The sequence below is a fragment of the Vespula pensylvanica genome, chromosome 1 (assembly GCF_014466175.1).
Source record: "Vespula pensylvanica isolate Volc-1 chromosome 1, ASM1446617v1, whole genome shotgun sequence".
Taxonomy (NCBI): Eukaryota; Metazoa; Arthropoda; class Insecta; order Hymenoptera; family Vespidae; genus Vespula; species Vespula pensylvanica.
This window is the reverse complement of record NC_057685.1, coordinates 19,291,965-19,309,260: the sequence shown is the minus strand read 5'-3', so window position 1 is coordinate 19,309,260 and position 17,296 is coordinate 19,291,965. Positions and strand designations below refer to the sequence as shown.

General features: G+C 48.7%; 1 protein-coding gene across 1 annotated transcript in view; it reads right to left on the bottom strand.

The window, feature by feature from the left end:
* The window catches only part of LOC122627313 (RNA-binding protein MEX3D), a 37,687-nt gene extending 20,505 nt beyond the window's left edge, over nucleotides 1-17,182 (bottom strand). The window contains exon 1 of the mRNA XM_043808387.1: nucleotides 15,481-17,182. Coding sequence (XP_043664322.1) covers nucleotides 15,481-15,781 — 301 coding nt within the window. The 5' untranslated portion in view covers nucleotides 15,782-17,182. The remainder of the gene's footprint in view (nucleotides 1-15,480) is intronic.
* Nucleotides 17,183-17,296: the final 114 nt, after the last annotated feature.

Below are 17,296 nucleotides of genomic sequence, written 5' to 3'. Positions count from 1 at the left end.
TATAGTCTCGACGAACGACGCCTCGACTCATCGCGGAGATCTCGGGCCGCGATACGCGTGCAAACGCTCCTACTACCAGGGGCCCGGACCTACCTAAGACCCTTTTCTTTCTATCTCTCTTTCTCTCTCGCGCGCGTACGCTTTACGCATCCGAGAAAACTAGAAAAATAGACGGCAAAAATAGGAAATCTTGTCAAAATAAACTCGTCGAGTCGTCCGGACGGATTCGATCGGTCGGTAGACCTTTCGCGTTTTTCGATATCCGTCGAAACTAACAGTTCGCTAACAGTCGAAATAAGAAAAAGGTAAAAATGGTATATCTCGTAAAAGCATCGCGAGCAATCGTGCGACTTTGCGAATTTAATTTAACGTCGAATTATTCATAAACCTTCCTACCTTGGCGTTTTACCGTAAATTACACCGACCCTCGTCTTTTCTCCACATCCCGGCGCGTAATTGCCCGTACCTTCCCCCCATCCACTCTTCTCTCGATTATATATCGCTCGCTGCATCTCGATAATAAAAACGACTACACCTTCCGTGTCGAACCTTATTCCACGTTAAGTCGAGCACGAGAGAAACGACCGAACGACACGACCCACTTTTTACTGGGGAAACTCTATCGAGAATTTACTTGTTTCCTATGCGAGAAAATAAAGACGATCGAGACGCGTTCGAACGTCTAGAGAAAATTGAAATATCGTTATCGAGTCGACCGATTATCTTATATCCATGAGAGAAATCGATCGGTACTCGGCGGCGTTCGAAAGGAACGAAAAACGAGCGAGGTCGATCGCTTCCCATGATAAGAGCACTTTGAGACAATTAATACTTTATGCGCTGTAAACGCGAATAAAATCGCACCTGTTTGGTATAAACGGCTTCGCCGAATAAACTTTACGACGAACGGATTAAGCCTTACGAGACAGCCAATAAATTCCAGCACCATTTTGTCTTTCCTACGACGAAGGAATCGTCGGGTTCTCGACGCCAAACCGATCTCCCATCTACTTTGAAAAATCGAGCCAGACGATTCCATCGTAGATTTTCTCTCTCTCTCTCTCTCTCTCTAAAGTACATTCTAAACATAAAATTATATTAAACGAAATACCCTCGACGCCGTAAATCTTCGAGGATGTCGAGGCTAATGGCCTAAAGGGACGAGGAAGAGAACGACGACGAGTCGAAGCAAATCTTTCGCGAGGCAACAGCGGGAGCCGTGAACGTTTCGCGTTTTACAGGGCTTCCTAATGGATCGATGATTCCCTCCTAGAGATAGAAAGATAGAAAAGAGAGAGAGAGAGAGAGAGAGAGAAAGAATATTTCCAATGGTAGGTAGGTACTAGGTGCAAGAGATGCCATTATCTTTAGACGTAACCGCTCTCGTGGTACCAACGAAGAGTAAGACGAGAAAGTACGTTGGTAAATCTTTGTGAAACGCAGGTATACTCTTAGGATCGGGGTCAAATCTATAAGGACAAGGGTCCGGTAGACCCTTGTCAAGAAATGATCCTGTAAATTGCCGACTAGTCGAAAAGGAAGATCGTATTCTATGCGAAGAACTTTATAAAACTCCGATGAGTCCTCTTTCCTTCTTTTCTCTTTTACTTTCATACCTGAGGATAGACCAACGCTTTCTCTTTCGAATGACCGTCCACGCAAAATCGTCGTTGCGAAGATAACAACGGAGAAACGATTAGAAAGTGAAAATGAAATAATACTACTGATAGACGTGAATAATAACAGACATAAGCGCGTACAACTAGATTTATAAAGTTGTAGGTAATGAAACGAGGGGAGGAGAGATAGAGAGAGAGAGAGAGAGAGTAGGGAGAGGCGGGAGGAGGAAGAGAGAACGCAGATATTCTAAATTACGATCCGATGAATCGTTGAAAAGGAGTTAACACGTGGCACGCGTCGATACCTAGCGGATGAAACTGGAAGGAAGAAAAGAAAAAAAAAAAAAGGAAAAGAAACCGAGAAGAAGATTGTAGTGGTAGTAGTAAAACGAAACTCGTTTAATTATAGACAAGCACCTGTCCCGCAGGACGCAGACGTCGTCTCCGGCCACCTTGCAAGCTCGTCGCCTTAACTCGCCCAATTAACGGCGAATACTTTTCCCCTTCTCTCCGTCTCTTATCTTGGGCGTACTATTATGTCGACAACGTTCATGGCCAGCTCCCTTCTATCGGGCATGGCGTGTCCGATAGACACGAAGAAGCGCGTCGAGAGCGTTCTCGTGCGCAGGTGCGTGTCCCCGAAGGCGTTGGACCAAAGTCCGTGCGATGCACCTGCGATCGGCCTGTGAGGGAGGAGGAGGGAGGAAGGAGGGGGCAGGAGGGAGGGGAGGGGGAGGAGGAGGAAGAGGAGGAGGAGGCCGACGACTCTGTCCACGGCCCAGAGAAAGAAAGAGAGAGGAGATGAGAAAAAGCGAAAAGATGCAGACACAAATAAATTGCAAAAACGTAATAATAGTGAGAAGGTGAAGGAGAAAAGGAGAGAGAGAGAGAGAGAGAGAGAGATGCCGAGGGTCTTTGGCTGAGGAAAGAGAAGCGCGCTTTGTCTCAAGGCGAGCTGCTCTCCTTCGAGGAGAGACGGCGGTGGCGGTGGCGGCGGCGGCGGCAGCGGCGGTGGCGGCGGCAGCGGCGGTGGCGGCGGCAGCGGCAGCGGCGGCTCTTCAAAAGACCGAACAAAGGAACGGACACGCACGAGGCCCGCGAACCAGGCCCACGGACGAAAGAAAGAGACGATGGGACCTTTACGATCGAAGGTTGAGAACACTGTACGTGAGAGTCCGCTCGTCTCGCAAATTTCTCCTTCTTTCTCCTCTTCTTTCGCGTCTAGTCTCGTAGTCTCCTCGGTTGCATTGTTTGCTAATCGTCGCGTATCGACAAGATTCTTTGAGCGATATCTCGAAGCGTAAACGTGTGAAAAAGATGGAGAAGCCTTGGGAAAATTATTTGTATCGAATACGACGACGGAGTAATAATACTGATCTCGATGATCTTCGTTCGTTCGTCCGATTGTTCCTTTTCGAACATTTCGACGACGGATATCTAATTATTTTCAGACGTTAAAAAATTCAATCGGCCGTAGGGAAGAAAAGAGCTACACGGTGGATCGATCATCCTCGCTAATCACGTTCGACCGGCGCCGGACTCCTTTGTTTACGAGAATCGCAAGGAAGATGGCACGGCTCGCGGCATGCTAAGGCTGGCAATCACGTATAGGAATGCGAAGCATTGAACTATGAAAGAAAAGAGGAGGAGAGAGGTAGGGAGGAGGACACGTAGAAAGCAAAGTTCTCGTATTCGTTTTCCTCGCTCGCGGTATCTTCGACTCGATTAACTATTATCGCGATTAATTGACCAAGTGCAATGACATTTTTCGCCGTTCTCTCTTTCCTACGATTTGAAGGAAAGCTGCTAGCGTCCCACCGCCGAGAGAATACGAGTCGAGGTCTATCGATCGGCCTATATAAAAAGAAAAAAAGGAATAAAAGGAGAAAATAAGATTTATCATTTCCGGCGGGTTCTTTCGGGGGTCTTCATAGTCGTCGAGGACGTTGCTGCTTCGAGTGAAATTCGAAGAAAGAGTGCCGACCTTCTCGCGATATTCTATGGATCGTCACGTAATCGTCGTTCCTCTTTTCGGTCGGACTAACTTTTCGAGCAAGTATAAAAAAAGTCAAATCAATGGTGGATCGAAGATAGCAAGGCGGTGGCGTAACCCGCAAAACGTCGTCGTCCTCTTAATGTCTCTTTCAACGTCACCTCTTAGTGTCTCGCTAACGATTAGCGACGAATCGAGGTTAGCTCGCGCCTTCCTCCTTCGAGCCAGGCCAACTCCTCCTCCTCCTCCTCCTCCTCTTCCACCTCCTCCTCCTCTTTTCGACGAGATACATACCACCGCGTGCATTGCCGGTTCGTTAACGAGCAAGGCGAACGAGATTTCATCCCGAGAGACCTCGAAATGCGAACAACGAGGAGAGCATGGGAAGAAGAAAGAAAAAGAGAGAAAAAAAGAAAAGCGTTTTGTTCGAGTGAGGTCGATTCTCTCTCTCTCTCTCTCTCTCGACGAAGCACCGCTCGATCGCTATCCGCGCTCTTCCTCTTCTCGAAACGGCGCGGTAACTTCTTTAATTAAGTAAAAGAAGGGTAATCCGTGTGCTCGCGACAAAGGAAAGTCGAGGGAAGAAAAGGGTATCGGAAAAAGCGAAAGAAATGGGTCATCGAAGGAGATTTCGCGTCGAAATTAGCCCGCTCGAGAGCTCGTTAAAGAGAAGTAAGCGTAATAAGATGGGCGAGAGAGCAGGAGCATGCCGTCATCGCTTTCCCTTTCCGGGGCTTTTGCGATTGTGTAATCTCCTCCTCCTCCTTCCCTTGTGTCTGCCGCCCTCTCCTCTCTCCTCGAGCTCCTCCTTCGACTCTCTTCTCGGCAGCAGGCGCAACCTTCGAGAGCACGTGCCGCACACGAGAGAAACAATTTCTTTTTTCTCACGGCGCTGCGGTACACCTTTCGGCGCGAAGGAACACCTTGGCTCGTCCCGGCTATCCGAAAAACGTGCCACGCGTTCCACGTTCCTTCGAACGGCGCGATCTTAACGAGGATTAATCGACCAGATAAACCCTTCTGTTCCCCTCTACTTCGCCATTTTTATCCTTTTCCTTCTTCTTCTTCGTCTTTCCCCTTCCTCTTCTTCGGTATGCCACACCACCGACCTTGCTCGGTTTTTCAATTACTCGGGAGAGAGTGAGAAAAGAGATTGCTTTGGTAACCTAAGTGTACATCGATTTACTTACTACCTTGAAAATATACGTTTCTTTCGAAAGGGGAATATCGGATAACGACGTGACTTCGATAACGATAATCTGTATTATTCTTAAGAGATGGGAGAAAGAGCAAGGGAGTGGGAGGGAGGGAGAGAGAGAGAGAGAGAGAGAGAGATGGAAAGCACGTGTCCCTGATCGCAGCACGATTTCGATAAACCGGTACGGAGCAAAGGAGGTTCGTGACACGGTGTCCTTCTTCGAGATCGAGAGTGAATCGAAGCACGGCCAGAGTACTCGGAGAGGACGAGTGGCCCGAACTGGCTTTGTTTAATGCCCTGGAAACCCAAACCGCGTATATACCCGGGTATCCTTTCTATATACATCTGTACGTACGTACACGTTCATCCTTTTCAACTAATTATTACTCCAAACAAATTTATCCGAACAAAGAGTAATGTTTTATAGAGCGATAGTATTCTTTTTCCTTTTGTTTTTCGAACAAAAGCTTTCTAAAAATTGGAAGAGATTAAAGAAAAGGAAGGAATGTTTCGCGACAGGAATTCTCTCTCTCTCTCTCTCTCTCTCTCTCTCTCTCTCTCTCTCTCTTTTCCCACCCACATATACGCACGTACACGACTAGCGCTCGTCGACTAGCACGAAAGGCGTGTACACGGACGTAAACGAGAAGACGTAGCAAACATTTTGTAGCTTCTCGAAACCTATATGTATGCGTGAGCACACGCTACGACCAGCGAAAGGACGAGGTTCTCTCTCTCTCTCTCTCTCTCTCTCTCTCTCTCTCTCTCTCTCTCTCTCTCTCTCTCTCTCTCATTCGTTCTCTTTTTCTCATCCTCAGAGAACCAGTAAAAGTAGTAGTAGTAGTAGTAGTAGTAGTAGTAGTAGTAGTAGTAGTGTAGTAGTAGTAGTAGAATAGTGTAGTAGTAGCAGCAGCAGCAGCAGCAGCAGCAGCAGCAGCAGTAATACGATGCTGGTGGTGGTAGTAGAAGCAGTAGTAATAGCAGGCAGTCTTGAATCTTGACCTAGGACACGCACCGCCGACTACGTCACAGTTCGACGTACTACGAAAGCACTATTACGTGCACTCCGCGTTCTTTACTGCGGATACAAAGGTCGAACAGGATCGAACCTTTCGAGCCCTTTGACTTTTTCTCACCAAACTATCAATTCTGTTTCTTTTTCCTTTCCATTTTTTTTTTTTCTTTTCTATCGAAGGAAACTCATTACGATCCAATTTCTTTATCGCCGTCTATCTATTATTCTATTTAAAATAATAATTAGATATCGTGAATTATACGACGGAAAGATTTTGTTGGAAAAACGTAAAAGAAAGAAAAAAAGTTTGGGAGTTTGTGGTTTCTCGAAAAAGAGAGAGAAGCGAAGAAAAGCGAATAACTTCCTCCGGGGCTCCGGCGTGGACGGAAGTGCCACGTCGGGTGCATTGTTGCGAGTCGAGCGCGCACGGAGCCGGCGCGGATCGGCCAAATGGAGCGAAAGAGAGTCACCGGTGGGAGAAAAAGCCCGCACACGAACTCTCCTCTTTTATACGTCTTTATACGTACGTACGTACGTACATACATGCATACATACATATATACATACATACAGACAGACAGACATATATACATGCATTATATATATATATATCACACTACGTCCACAGACGCATAAGCGTAGGTGCATACTACGTATCCAGCGCTCGCCCGCACGCTCCAACGTAGTTACGTGAGAGAGCGTGTAGGTGGTCGGACTCGCGGACCACTTCCTCTCGGCTCGTGCGGTCTTCGAATAATCGGATACTCTCGCTTGGGAGAACTATCGATGAGAAAACACACCCTTCTCCCCTTTAATCAATTTAAAGGAGAAAATCGAACGTTCGAAACGAGATCTCGTACGAGCACTTTAACCAAAATAATGATTACAATTTTTTAACGACTAGTCATGGATTAGCGATTAATTATACTCCGTTTCGAAAGTAAGCTTCTCGAAGGCACGTTTTCAGCGTAACTATCGAATAAGAAAGTGACTAGATTCTATACGCGGTATAGATAAACCGGTTCGAATGGAACTATCGGTCTTAAGAAGCAGCAGCTCAGAAAATTCACGCCTATCGCGCGAATCGTTCGATGAAAATCACCGTCGAGTCCCCGTCGATCTTTCGCCGGAAGTAATCGATTTTCCTTCGATGAGGGATCATTTCTCTCCCGAGTCGACTTTTATAAATGGGATAGTCCCGTTTCCGAGGCTCGAAGGAAAGGAGAATCGATGCTTTTAACACACCTACGTTCTCTTCTCTACATCGAGGAGTATAATCTGCGTATGAATTTCGAGGACGAAAGAGCACGCGGTGGTATCGATCCGTTCATAAAAGTCGAGGACAAGCCGAGGGTATCTGGATTTCTACGATATACATTCGAAAGAAATCGAGTAAGGACGGGACGACCTCGATAACGTTCGTGTTATCGACATTGTTTAAATACGACGACTATTTTTCGATATATAAACGTTAAATCTTCAATATTTTCGGATACAATAATGGATCCAATGGCCAATTACGAAATTATTATATATCGGTCAGGAAGACGAACTCTCCGGATAGTGCCGATATTATCACGCAAAGATGCGTCCGAGTGAGAAGAATAAAAAAGGGAAGAGATGGTGGGAGAAAAAGGACGGAGGTCTGACAAAGGAAAGGAAGAGGAGGTGGAAAAGAGAAACAGAGCGAGAGAACGCGGAGGGAAGAAGAGGACGAGGAGGTTGATCGGACCCTTTGCACGCGTTCACCTACACACACGACACACGTGCATACTCCACTTGGCTCGTTCTCGGTGCGTGAGTACTCGCGTCGTTTTCTACCTCTCTTCCTCCCCCTCTCTCTCTATCTCTCTCTCTCTTTCTCTCGGATATTCGATATCCTCTCGCGTGTTTCGCAGAGAGAGAGAGAGAGAGAGAGAGAGAGAGAGAGAGAGAGACGGAAAGGAGGGACATACACTACGACACACGCAAAAGTAGACGCACGTACGATGTATGCAACAAACAAAGACGTTTCCCACTTCCGATGGGCCTCGCGAGCCACTCGAGCGTCCCTATCCGGGCGAAATTCTATCTTATCCTGTCTCGCGTGATCTATCGAACCACCCGTTGAACCAAAGGCCACGCGGCCCAAACACTCTCCGATAAGTCGAGTCCCGTGAAAAGATTAAGAACGGCCTCTACCTCCCGCGGTGGACCGATGCCAAGATTCGCGACAGAATTTAATTCCCATCCCTCCGTGTGCCGGTTCTTCTTAATTATCCCTAATGTTAAAAGAAGAAGAAGAAGAAGAAGAAGAAGAAGAAAAGAGAGATCGCAGAGGGTCCTAAATAAGTTTCTCGGCTTCCTCTCTTTTTCATCGACTCGGATTTACTTTAGGGATTAAAGGCGAGATCGTTCGTGCTTAATAAGCAGGTCGGTCGGTAAGAAGAAAGGATACAAATCGTCGACGATTATTACGCTTCTACCCTGGTAAGAAGGGTGATCACCGGTGACGAAGATCGCAGAAGAATCGCCCTCGTTCGCTGTTTTTTTCCACGAAAAAGCGACGATAGTGGGTGAAGATCGATCGCGCTCTCTCTCGCATCTCTCGGTTACATCTTCCTCGCTGGTTAATCGAAGAAGACGAGTATTAATAATACTCGCGCTCGCCTGACCTACGTCGAAGTTTAACGGCCGTATCGGCGGATGTCATTTGAATGAGAATGTAATAAAATTCGCGTGCAGCATAATTTCATTCAAGGTCGTCGCGCTCTGCCTGCAAGCAGATGCAAAAGCGACCGATTTAACGTCATTTATTTGGTTTCCTTAGATCCCGTCACAGCGGACGTCATTATTTTCCCAGAAACGAGAATATCGAGCGGATCTTGATTCTAAATATCGATACCTTTTGATTCTAAGTTATCAGACTAAACTTTGATCGATCACTTTTTCAAATGCACCGAACGGACGTCACCGATGACGTCAAGTGCAGACGCAAAAAAGAATGCAGCGGAGAAGAACGAGCAAGGAGAGGAAGCGTACGAAAAAGGAGAGATACCTTGAAAAGGATCCCACGATTCGCGTCTCGTAGTCGAAAGGATTTTTCGAGCGCTCGCCGGTGGAGCCCTCGAGAAAAAGGCGGCTTATCGCGATCTCGAAGGAAAGGGCGGTTCGAGAGGCGAGCGACCTCCTCGCTTTCTCTCTCTTTCTCTCTCTCTCTCTCTCTCTCTCTCTCTCTCTCTCTCTCTCTCTCTCGAGGGTAGTCCCGTGCACATGGCAGACAGAATAAATAAAAAAGAAGAAAAACCGCTCGTTTCGAGCAACGCGCGCTGTAAACATCTGCTAGGCGGGGGGCTCTCGTTCGCCTTTCGACAGTGTTTCTCATTCGAATTTAGGAGAGAAGATATTCGGTGTTTGGCTCTCTCAACCGGTGGTTTTATCATCGACGTCTCTCTATTGGACGTGCGCGTACAAACGACGTATCTTCTTTCTACCTTACTCCACTTTATTTTTCTCTTTTTTCTCGCTCCTCCTCGGAGCAGAGGGTCGGGCGTTGATCGAGTTTCGAGCATGAGAACGGAAAGAGAGGCCCGGTGTGGGTAGGCAGCTGCTTCGGAGGCCAACAAAGGCATCGGCAACCACCGCACTACCGTCGCTGCCAGCAATTTCTCGACCCCCTCTCTGCCACCACCTCTTATTCGATCTCTCTCTTTCTCTCTCTCTCTCTCTCTCTTTCTCTCTCATTTCCTTCTCGAAAAATACGGTAGTAGTCGAAATCGTTCCTCTTCAAAGCCGATAGATCACCTTGGCCAACGAGCGAGTCTTTCAACCATTTACGATACTTTTACGATCGGAAAAATATCGATACATCGATGAGTCACGAGGAATCGCCTAACGAGCGATGCTTCTTTCCCGAGAAGCGATCGAGATTAATCCGGAGAATACGCGCGAGAGACGCGAGACACGGGGTCCTCCTCTTTCGCTTCGAGAGAAAGCGCGCCAAGTTTCGACATCGTCGTCCGCAAAATCGAAGGCTCGTCGTAAACGCACGTACCCGTATGTAGGTACGTATATAGAAAACAAGGCGTACGTACGACCGACGCCTTTTGCCGGCTTTCCAACGTCGTCGGTCTTTCTCTCGACAGCCGACAAAAGGAGGCCCGTTTCCACGACACCGGAAGTTCTTCGTTTCGTGGTCGATCTTGCGGTCGAGAAGAAGCGACCGTTCCGAAACTACAATGGCGAGTTCGTCCAGAAACGTCTCTTTACATCGTACATATGTACGATGCACGTACGTACGTAAGTTCGATCTAATAGCGCGACGAGACCAGCTCGGAATCACTATAAATGCGCGAGGAGGGGAAACGAAGGGTCGACGAGAGTCCATCTGTCGAGCAAATGCCAGGTGATCGAGATACGAGAGAACTCGACGTTCCAATTAAATACTATTTTTACTGCTTATCGTCTTTACTCGATTATCCGTTCGAGAATCGTATCGAGATCGCGAAGGAGAAAAAGAGAAATTCGTACGCCGGCATATGCCGCATTTTATCGCGATTTTCGACGAATAGAAAAAGTAGCACTCGAGAATCGAGAGTTTCAATTTTCTTGGACGAAAGATTCCGCAGTTTGGGAGAGGCAAAGGGAGGAGAAAAAGTTTCATAGGGCGCTCCACGAAGGCCGAACGCCTTGACCTCGTATACGCTAGTCGTAAAAGATCCGTAAAGGAAGAGGAGGAGTAGAACGGTCTCTCTTTTCTTTTCTGCTTTTCACGGAGTCGCGTTAACGACGACGAAGGGTCGCCGTGGGTCCGTTGACACGCTCTCTTTCGCTCTTTCTCTTCTATAGAGGAACGCGACATACATCCTTCGTTTCTATGCTGGAAATAGAACGGTCAACCTTACCGAGAGATACGACGACGACGCGAATACTGTATTCCTCCTTTACTTTGTCCGTGTTCTATCCGTTGCCTTTTCCGACAGAGTTACTTGGTCGACTTCGATCGTACTTTGAATTAGATCGCAACCGTAAGATCGTAATTCGTGGAAGTTATAATTACGAAGCAATTTTTTTATTCCCCCTCGCAATTCGGTCCCTCGAAGAGTCACGCGGTGCACGAGCTAACGACCTGGATAACCAGCCGTGATGTTTCCAAAGTAACGTCATCGTCGAGCACGACGCGACGAACGCGCGAGGCGACGAGAGTCCGTCGACGGAGGCGTTCATTACAGCTTCCGGTCCACGAGACCGAGAGAGAGAGAGAGAGAGAGAGAGAGAGAGAGAGAGAGAGAGAGAGAGAGAGAGTAGAGCGACACACTCCTTCTCTCTCTCTCTCTCGCTCCGCTAGATACTACTATACGAGATACGAGTCGGAGCAAGACAGAGAGAACGATCGAGCGAAAATGCTTAACAAATAGCTACATCCTCATAATGGAACGGCGTATCAAACTCATTAGACGTCGTTATTGGATCGACGCGGTCGCGTTCAAGAGAAAATTGTCATCTTCTCGCGCTCGATCGAACTTCCGAGAGAAAGAAAGACGCACGGAGATGCAAAAGCAAAGTACAAAGCAAAGAGAGAGAGAGAGAGAGAGATATGCAACTATAGCCACATATACGAGTACAAGTCGGAGCCGCTATTCGGCCACGCGAGTCCATGGACTCTCGAGTTATGGGAATGATTCATGGCTAGGTATGTTAAACTGGTTTCGAGGCGGCCAGAATGCGCGCGCTCGCGCGCGACTGAATGAGAAAAAAGCTCGCGTCCCGATCTACGAGACACAATACGCCGCGCCGTTCGAAAGATAGATAGAGATAGAGAGAGAGAGAGAGAGAGAGAGAGAGAGAGAGAGAGAGAGAGAGAAAACGGGCTTCGGTGCGCGTTGCGCATGCAAATGCGCAACCCCGGTTTCCTCTCCCGGCGCTGACGCGAGAAGGGTGCTCTCTGTTGCGCGCGCGCGCCTCTACGGCCAGCTGAGAAAGTTCGTTCTTTCCGGAAGGTACGTTAACCGGTTGTTAGAAAAAGGAGGAGAAGCAGAAAGCGAGCGGCGTGCGATACGAAGAAGAATCTTTAACGCGTACCGACGCGTTTCGAAACGTCTCCGGAAGAATAAAATACTTAAGGATCGAAATTTGCATCGATTCCTAACAGCGATATTCATAGCGTTGCTTTCGTTAAATGTTAGAGTTTAGGCGTCGAGGTAAGATAACGTAATCGTTCAAGAGGAATCCGCTCGGTCCTCGAACGGACGAATCTTTCGAGAGCCGTGGCGCACGGTGCATCTTCGTGACGCGTAATCGTCCCGAAATAAAAGGAAGACGTCGTGAGAGAAAGAGAGACGAGAGAGAGAGAGAGAGAGAGAGAGAGAGAGAGAGAGAGAGAGAGACGATCTTCGCGTTCCACACTCTCGCTACGTAGCGTCGTAAGTCCCCTTCTTTCCCTCCGTCTCGCTCGCGTGATTCGGTCGCACGACCGTGGCAGTGACTCTCAACTCACGGTACCGAGAGAAAGAGAGAGCGGTACAAAGAGCCAAGGGAGAACGGAAGGGACGATAAGCACGTACGCGAATCGCAACGAGGCCTGAATTTAAAGCGCGATCGGCATGACACCGTTCCTACTGCCTGCTACGACGATCCACGACGATGTTATTGCACGCTCGATATTAGCACTCCCCGCGTGTAACCTACGCCGCTTCCTCCTACGTTCGAGCGAGCTTTCGCGTCGTTCGTTCGCTTTTTCATCCTCGGACGTCGTTCTTCTCGCTTTGATTGATAATTTCAACGATACGTCTATCGCGCTGATCGATCGAAACGGTGACACCTCCTCGTACATACGCGTCGGATAGATAAATTCGTCTTTTCCTTCTTTCAACGTTCGCGAAAGAAAATAAAGAAAATCAAAGGCGCAGCGCGGCACGAACTCCGATAAACGCATCGCGTCGAGCGATACGATTTAAATCGTCCGTGACGACGGCTCTTGAAACGGTTTCTATCGGCGTGTAGTCGTACGTAGTCGGTCGATCGATCGTCGGCACGCGCGATCGGCTTCGGGCTTTCTAGTAGAACTAGACACCCGTCTGTTCTAATCGCGAGTATACACGAGTCGTATAAATCGCGTTACGCTCGTCCCTTCTCCCATTTCCTTTTCCGTCCTAGAACGATAGGACGGAGCAAGACGTCTCGGAGTAAACGGAATCGATCGATCGCTCGACCGTATCTACGATAAACCGAGAAAACCCAAAGGTCGAAAAGTTCGTTTTCATTGAAGAAGTTCTCAACGTACCGTTTCAAGATTTCACAACATCGATCGTCCTCGACGATCCTTTCGAAGGACACAAACACGGCGCGGTAACGATCGTACGCTCGAAATAAAAGGGAAAATAATTTCAAACTCGGATTCGAACTCGATATCTCGCAGCTCGCTTCGCTTACTCGTTCCAACGATCCGAGAGGGCAGGCCTTTCTTTCTTCGATGCATTTTGCCCACGGTGTCTTTATCGCTTTTTCCTTTTTCTTTCGAGCAAAACGCTCCGCCGAGACCGTCGAACGTGTTTCGCAAAATATCGCAAGATCGTAAATTCACGGCGAGCGAGAGAGCCATTGCTTTGATTCTATCGATACTTCCGCTTCGTTTGCGCCTACGCGTCGTAAGAGAGAGAAAGTATGATAAAAACCTGCGGAGAGACGATCGTAGGCAGTCGATATTTTCGTTATAAATGACGAAAAGAGAGACGGAGACAGAGACAGGGAGAAAAGGAGAAACGATCCGATAAAGATGCTTTAAATCGTCTCGCCAAAGTACATACGTATGTAGTCACGTAGTATCTATGTATAAACGGTTATGTACGATCCGAACAAAGCGCACCTACACCTGGCACCTTTCTCGGAAGCGGCCTTGGGGAAAGACCGTAGGGTAGAGACAGGACACCACCGGTCGATGAACGAAGGATAAAGAGAGAGAAAGAGAAAGAAGAGAGCGTCGTGTAGCAGAGAGCTGCTCGCGAACCTGAAATATCCTGAAACGGATCGGAGAAGAAGAGAGGTAAAGTCGGCAACGCCGAGCAAAAGCATTGCCACCGAGCTGCGTCAAGGCTACTGCCTGAGACTCTCTATCTCTCTCTTTCGGACGCGTCGTCGGACGTCGCGGACGCAGAACACGAGACTTCTTTATTTATGAGACGCGCGAGCAATGTGTATCGTTCGAGGCTACGATCGAGACGTAAAAGCGAGATAAACGATAAAGAATAAAGAAGAATGATAGAGCGAGCGAGCGAGAGAGAGAGACATATGCACAATCGACAAAGAGAAAGAATCGAAACGAAAGGATCGACGATTCGTCGTCTTATTCGAAGGTCGAGAGAGACGATCCGCGACCTACGACAGGGCGAAGCGAGTGAAGGTTGTACGTGAACGCGCACGCGCGCGCGCGCGCGCCTGCACCTTCGCCATGCACTCTCTTTTTTCTTTCTTTCTTTTTTTTTCTTTCTAAAACGATCATCCTTTCCCACAGATATCTTACCTAGAGTGAAATTTTCGTCGCTCGAAGCCTCGAGTTTAAAGTTTAAAACGCGCGCGAAAGAGAGAGAGAGAGAGAGAGAGAGGAACAACACGACCTAGGACAAAGTTAAAGAGAGAGAAGGTTGGGAAGTTCTCCCTCTCCCAACCCCCTCTCTCTCTCTCTCTCGAGGAGAACGAGGGAATTTCGCTCGTTCGAACGTAAATTGGCTTTAATCGGCGACGTTTACTCGGTATCGAGTTTCCCGCGGTGCGTTGCGTTCTAGCGCGCGTACCACACTACGACGACTCCTCGTGGCCAATGAACCGTCGTCGTCCATGGCGCATCGCGTCGCATATATCGACGTGCAGCCACATTTTCCGTTTCCCTTTTCCACATTCCCTTTTTTCCTTCGTCTTCCGACTTCATTTCTCGACTACAACGAAAACGACTCGAGGGAACGGGACCGTCGAATTTTGTCAGCTCTACTTTCATTTAGGATTACTCCTTTTAATTTTCTCTTCGACTCTAAATGGACTTTTCCAGCTACGAAAACAATGTTTCAAAATCGCTTAGAAATGGCGAGGAGTCGTGACGGTTTCGCTAATGGTCGATTGTAAAAATAGTACCGAGTTATTGCTTCTCACGCTTTGGTTATCGTCGCGGTATACACCGCGAAATAATGCGAAGGAAAGAAGAGAAAGAAGGAATAAAAGAAAGAGAGAGAGAAAGAGAGATAGCGATAAGGGACGACGTACGACGACGCAAACGCAAATTCACGACGCGGTGTGCAAAGTGCATACATAAGATAATATATAACATGATTTTCTAGCATTTCTAATTTTCTTCTTCTTTTCGAGAACAATTTCGAGCGGGAGAAGAAAATGAAGGGCGGATTAAACGTGCGCGCGCACTAGAGAACGAGAGAGAGAGAGAGAGAGAGAGGAAATAATATCCAATCGAGCGTACGCTTTCGTTATTCGACAAACGGAGCTCTGTTCTCGGTTATCGCCGATACAGAATATATCGGATAGGACGAGGATATGGCAAGCGACTGTGGAAAAGACTCATCCATCGCGAGGATGTAAGAGTTTGCGAGGAAGCGGAACGTCGGGTGAAAAAAATAAAAAAGAAGAAAGAAGCGCGATAGAATCGAAAAGAAATGATCGAGAGTACGCTCACCTTGTCGGCCGACGATCTCGGCCACGTGCTCGCTACTGGGCACCGGCACGCACTCGGTCATGTTCTGGCTCTTTTTGGAGCGGGCTTCCTCGAAGACGCTGCTAGGTGCCGTCTGTAGAGGATCGGGATCGGCGTTGGTACCGGGTACGGTGGTGGTTCCGCTACCGGGACATCCGGGCGTGCCTTCGAGCCCGAGCATCGAGAGCTCGAAGGCGAGCTGAAGGGCTCGTTGTTCCTCGATCGAGCCGGCACCTCCGCCATTCGTACAGCGATCCATCTCGCTGAACAGACTCGTCGGCATTTTCAAATCTCTTTGTTTCCTCTTAATTTCCCTGTTTACTTTCTTCCCTTAACGTCTCTCACGCCTATGTCCGATTTTATTTTCTACTCGATGCTCACCTCGATGCGCGCACCAACACACCACTTTTTTCGGATCTTGAGAACGGCTCCCCTGGTCCGTCCAATCGAAACGTTTGTCGTTCGCGTTCACTCGACACGAGATTCGAAAACGGTTTCGCGCGCGTACTCCGAAAGAGAGGAAGCGAAGGGAAAAGCAGCGATGCACCGTATAAAAATAACGAGCGTCGTAGTCGTCGTCGTCGTCGTAGTCGCGCTAGTCCGTCTTCCCTCCCTTCTTTTCCTTGCCTTTCTCCACTCTTCTCTTCCGTTCGCTATCACCGCGCTCTGTCCGACTCTCTCCCTCTATCTCTCTCTCCCCGTTCGTTTCTCGTTCGTTCGCAACGAGAAGTTACTTTTTACTCCGATCAACGCACTAAAAACAGCAGCACGGGCGAGTAGGAATGGCTCGTGATACTCGAACGATTCACCGTGCGACCGTTCCAAAAGATAGGGAAAAATGTTCGTTCGCGTTCTCGGCTGCAACTACCGGTCGTCGTCGTCGTCGTCGTGTGCGCAACGCGCCTTCGATATTCGTTCGTTCGTTTATCCTTTTTCTTTTTTACGTATTCGCGTAACGTCTTTCTCCAACTCTTTCTCCTCGTCGCATCGAAATCGTTCGTATGTCGTATGACGATGATTATCGGCGCGTTTCTAGCAAAGCGTGCGCGCGTTCCTCTATCTCTTTCTTCCTCCTTTTAGCGACCGCGAAACGTAGAAGCTGACTCGAATCGTACGAGAGCGTCGTCGCGCGACTGAAGCACACTACTGACAAACAAGACCGAGAGACGCGCTCTCTGTCTCTCTCCCTCCGTCTACACGCACGCCTTTCTTCTTTCTCCCTCTTTCCGACGAAGCCGGCCGTGCTTCTTTCTCCTTCCTACTACTATCGGCCCACCAAAGCAGCACTCTCGTACTCTTCTCTCTTTCTTTCTCTCGCTCTCTCTCGCTCGCTCTCTCGCTCTCGATCTCGCTCCGCGGTCTTTCCTCTCGAAGGCAGGCGCGTGCAACTACCCTCTCGCTCGTGTTAGCACTGCGACTGACTGCGACGTACTGCGACTGCGGATGCCGAAGCCGGCGCGTCGCCATGTGCCGGACGCCGGTTTTGAACGCACCCGATTGGCTGGGACGGTCACGTGGTCCCGACGCCGTTCCCCTCCGAGCTCTCGCCCGTAGCCTCGCCGGCAACCTCGCCGCCAACCTCGCCGCCGGCCGGCCCCGTTCGGCCACCTTCGCGTTCCTTCGTGTCTCCTCGTCAACCTCCGGTGGCCGCGTGCGCCGACGGCGCGCTGTGCTGCCTCCTATGTTCCTCTCTTTCTTCTTCTTCTTCCTCCTCCTTCTCCTCCTCCTCCTCTTCTTCTTCTTCTTCTTCCTCTTCCTCTTCCTCCTCCTCCTGCTCCTCCTCCTCCTGCTCCTCCTC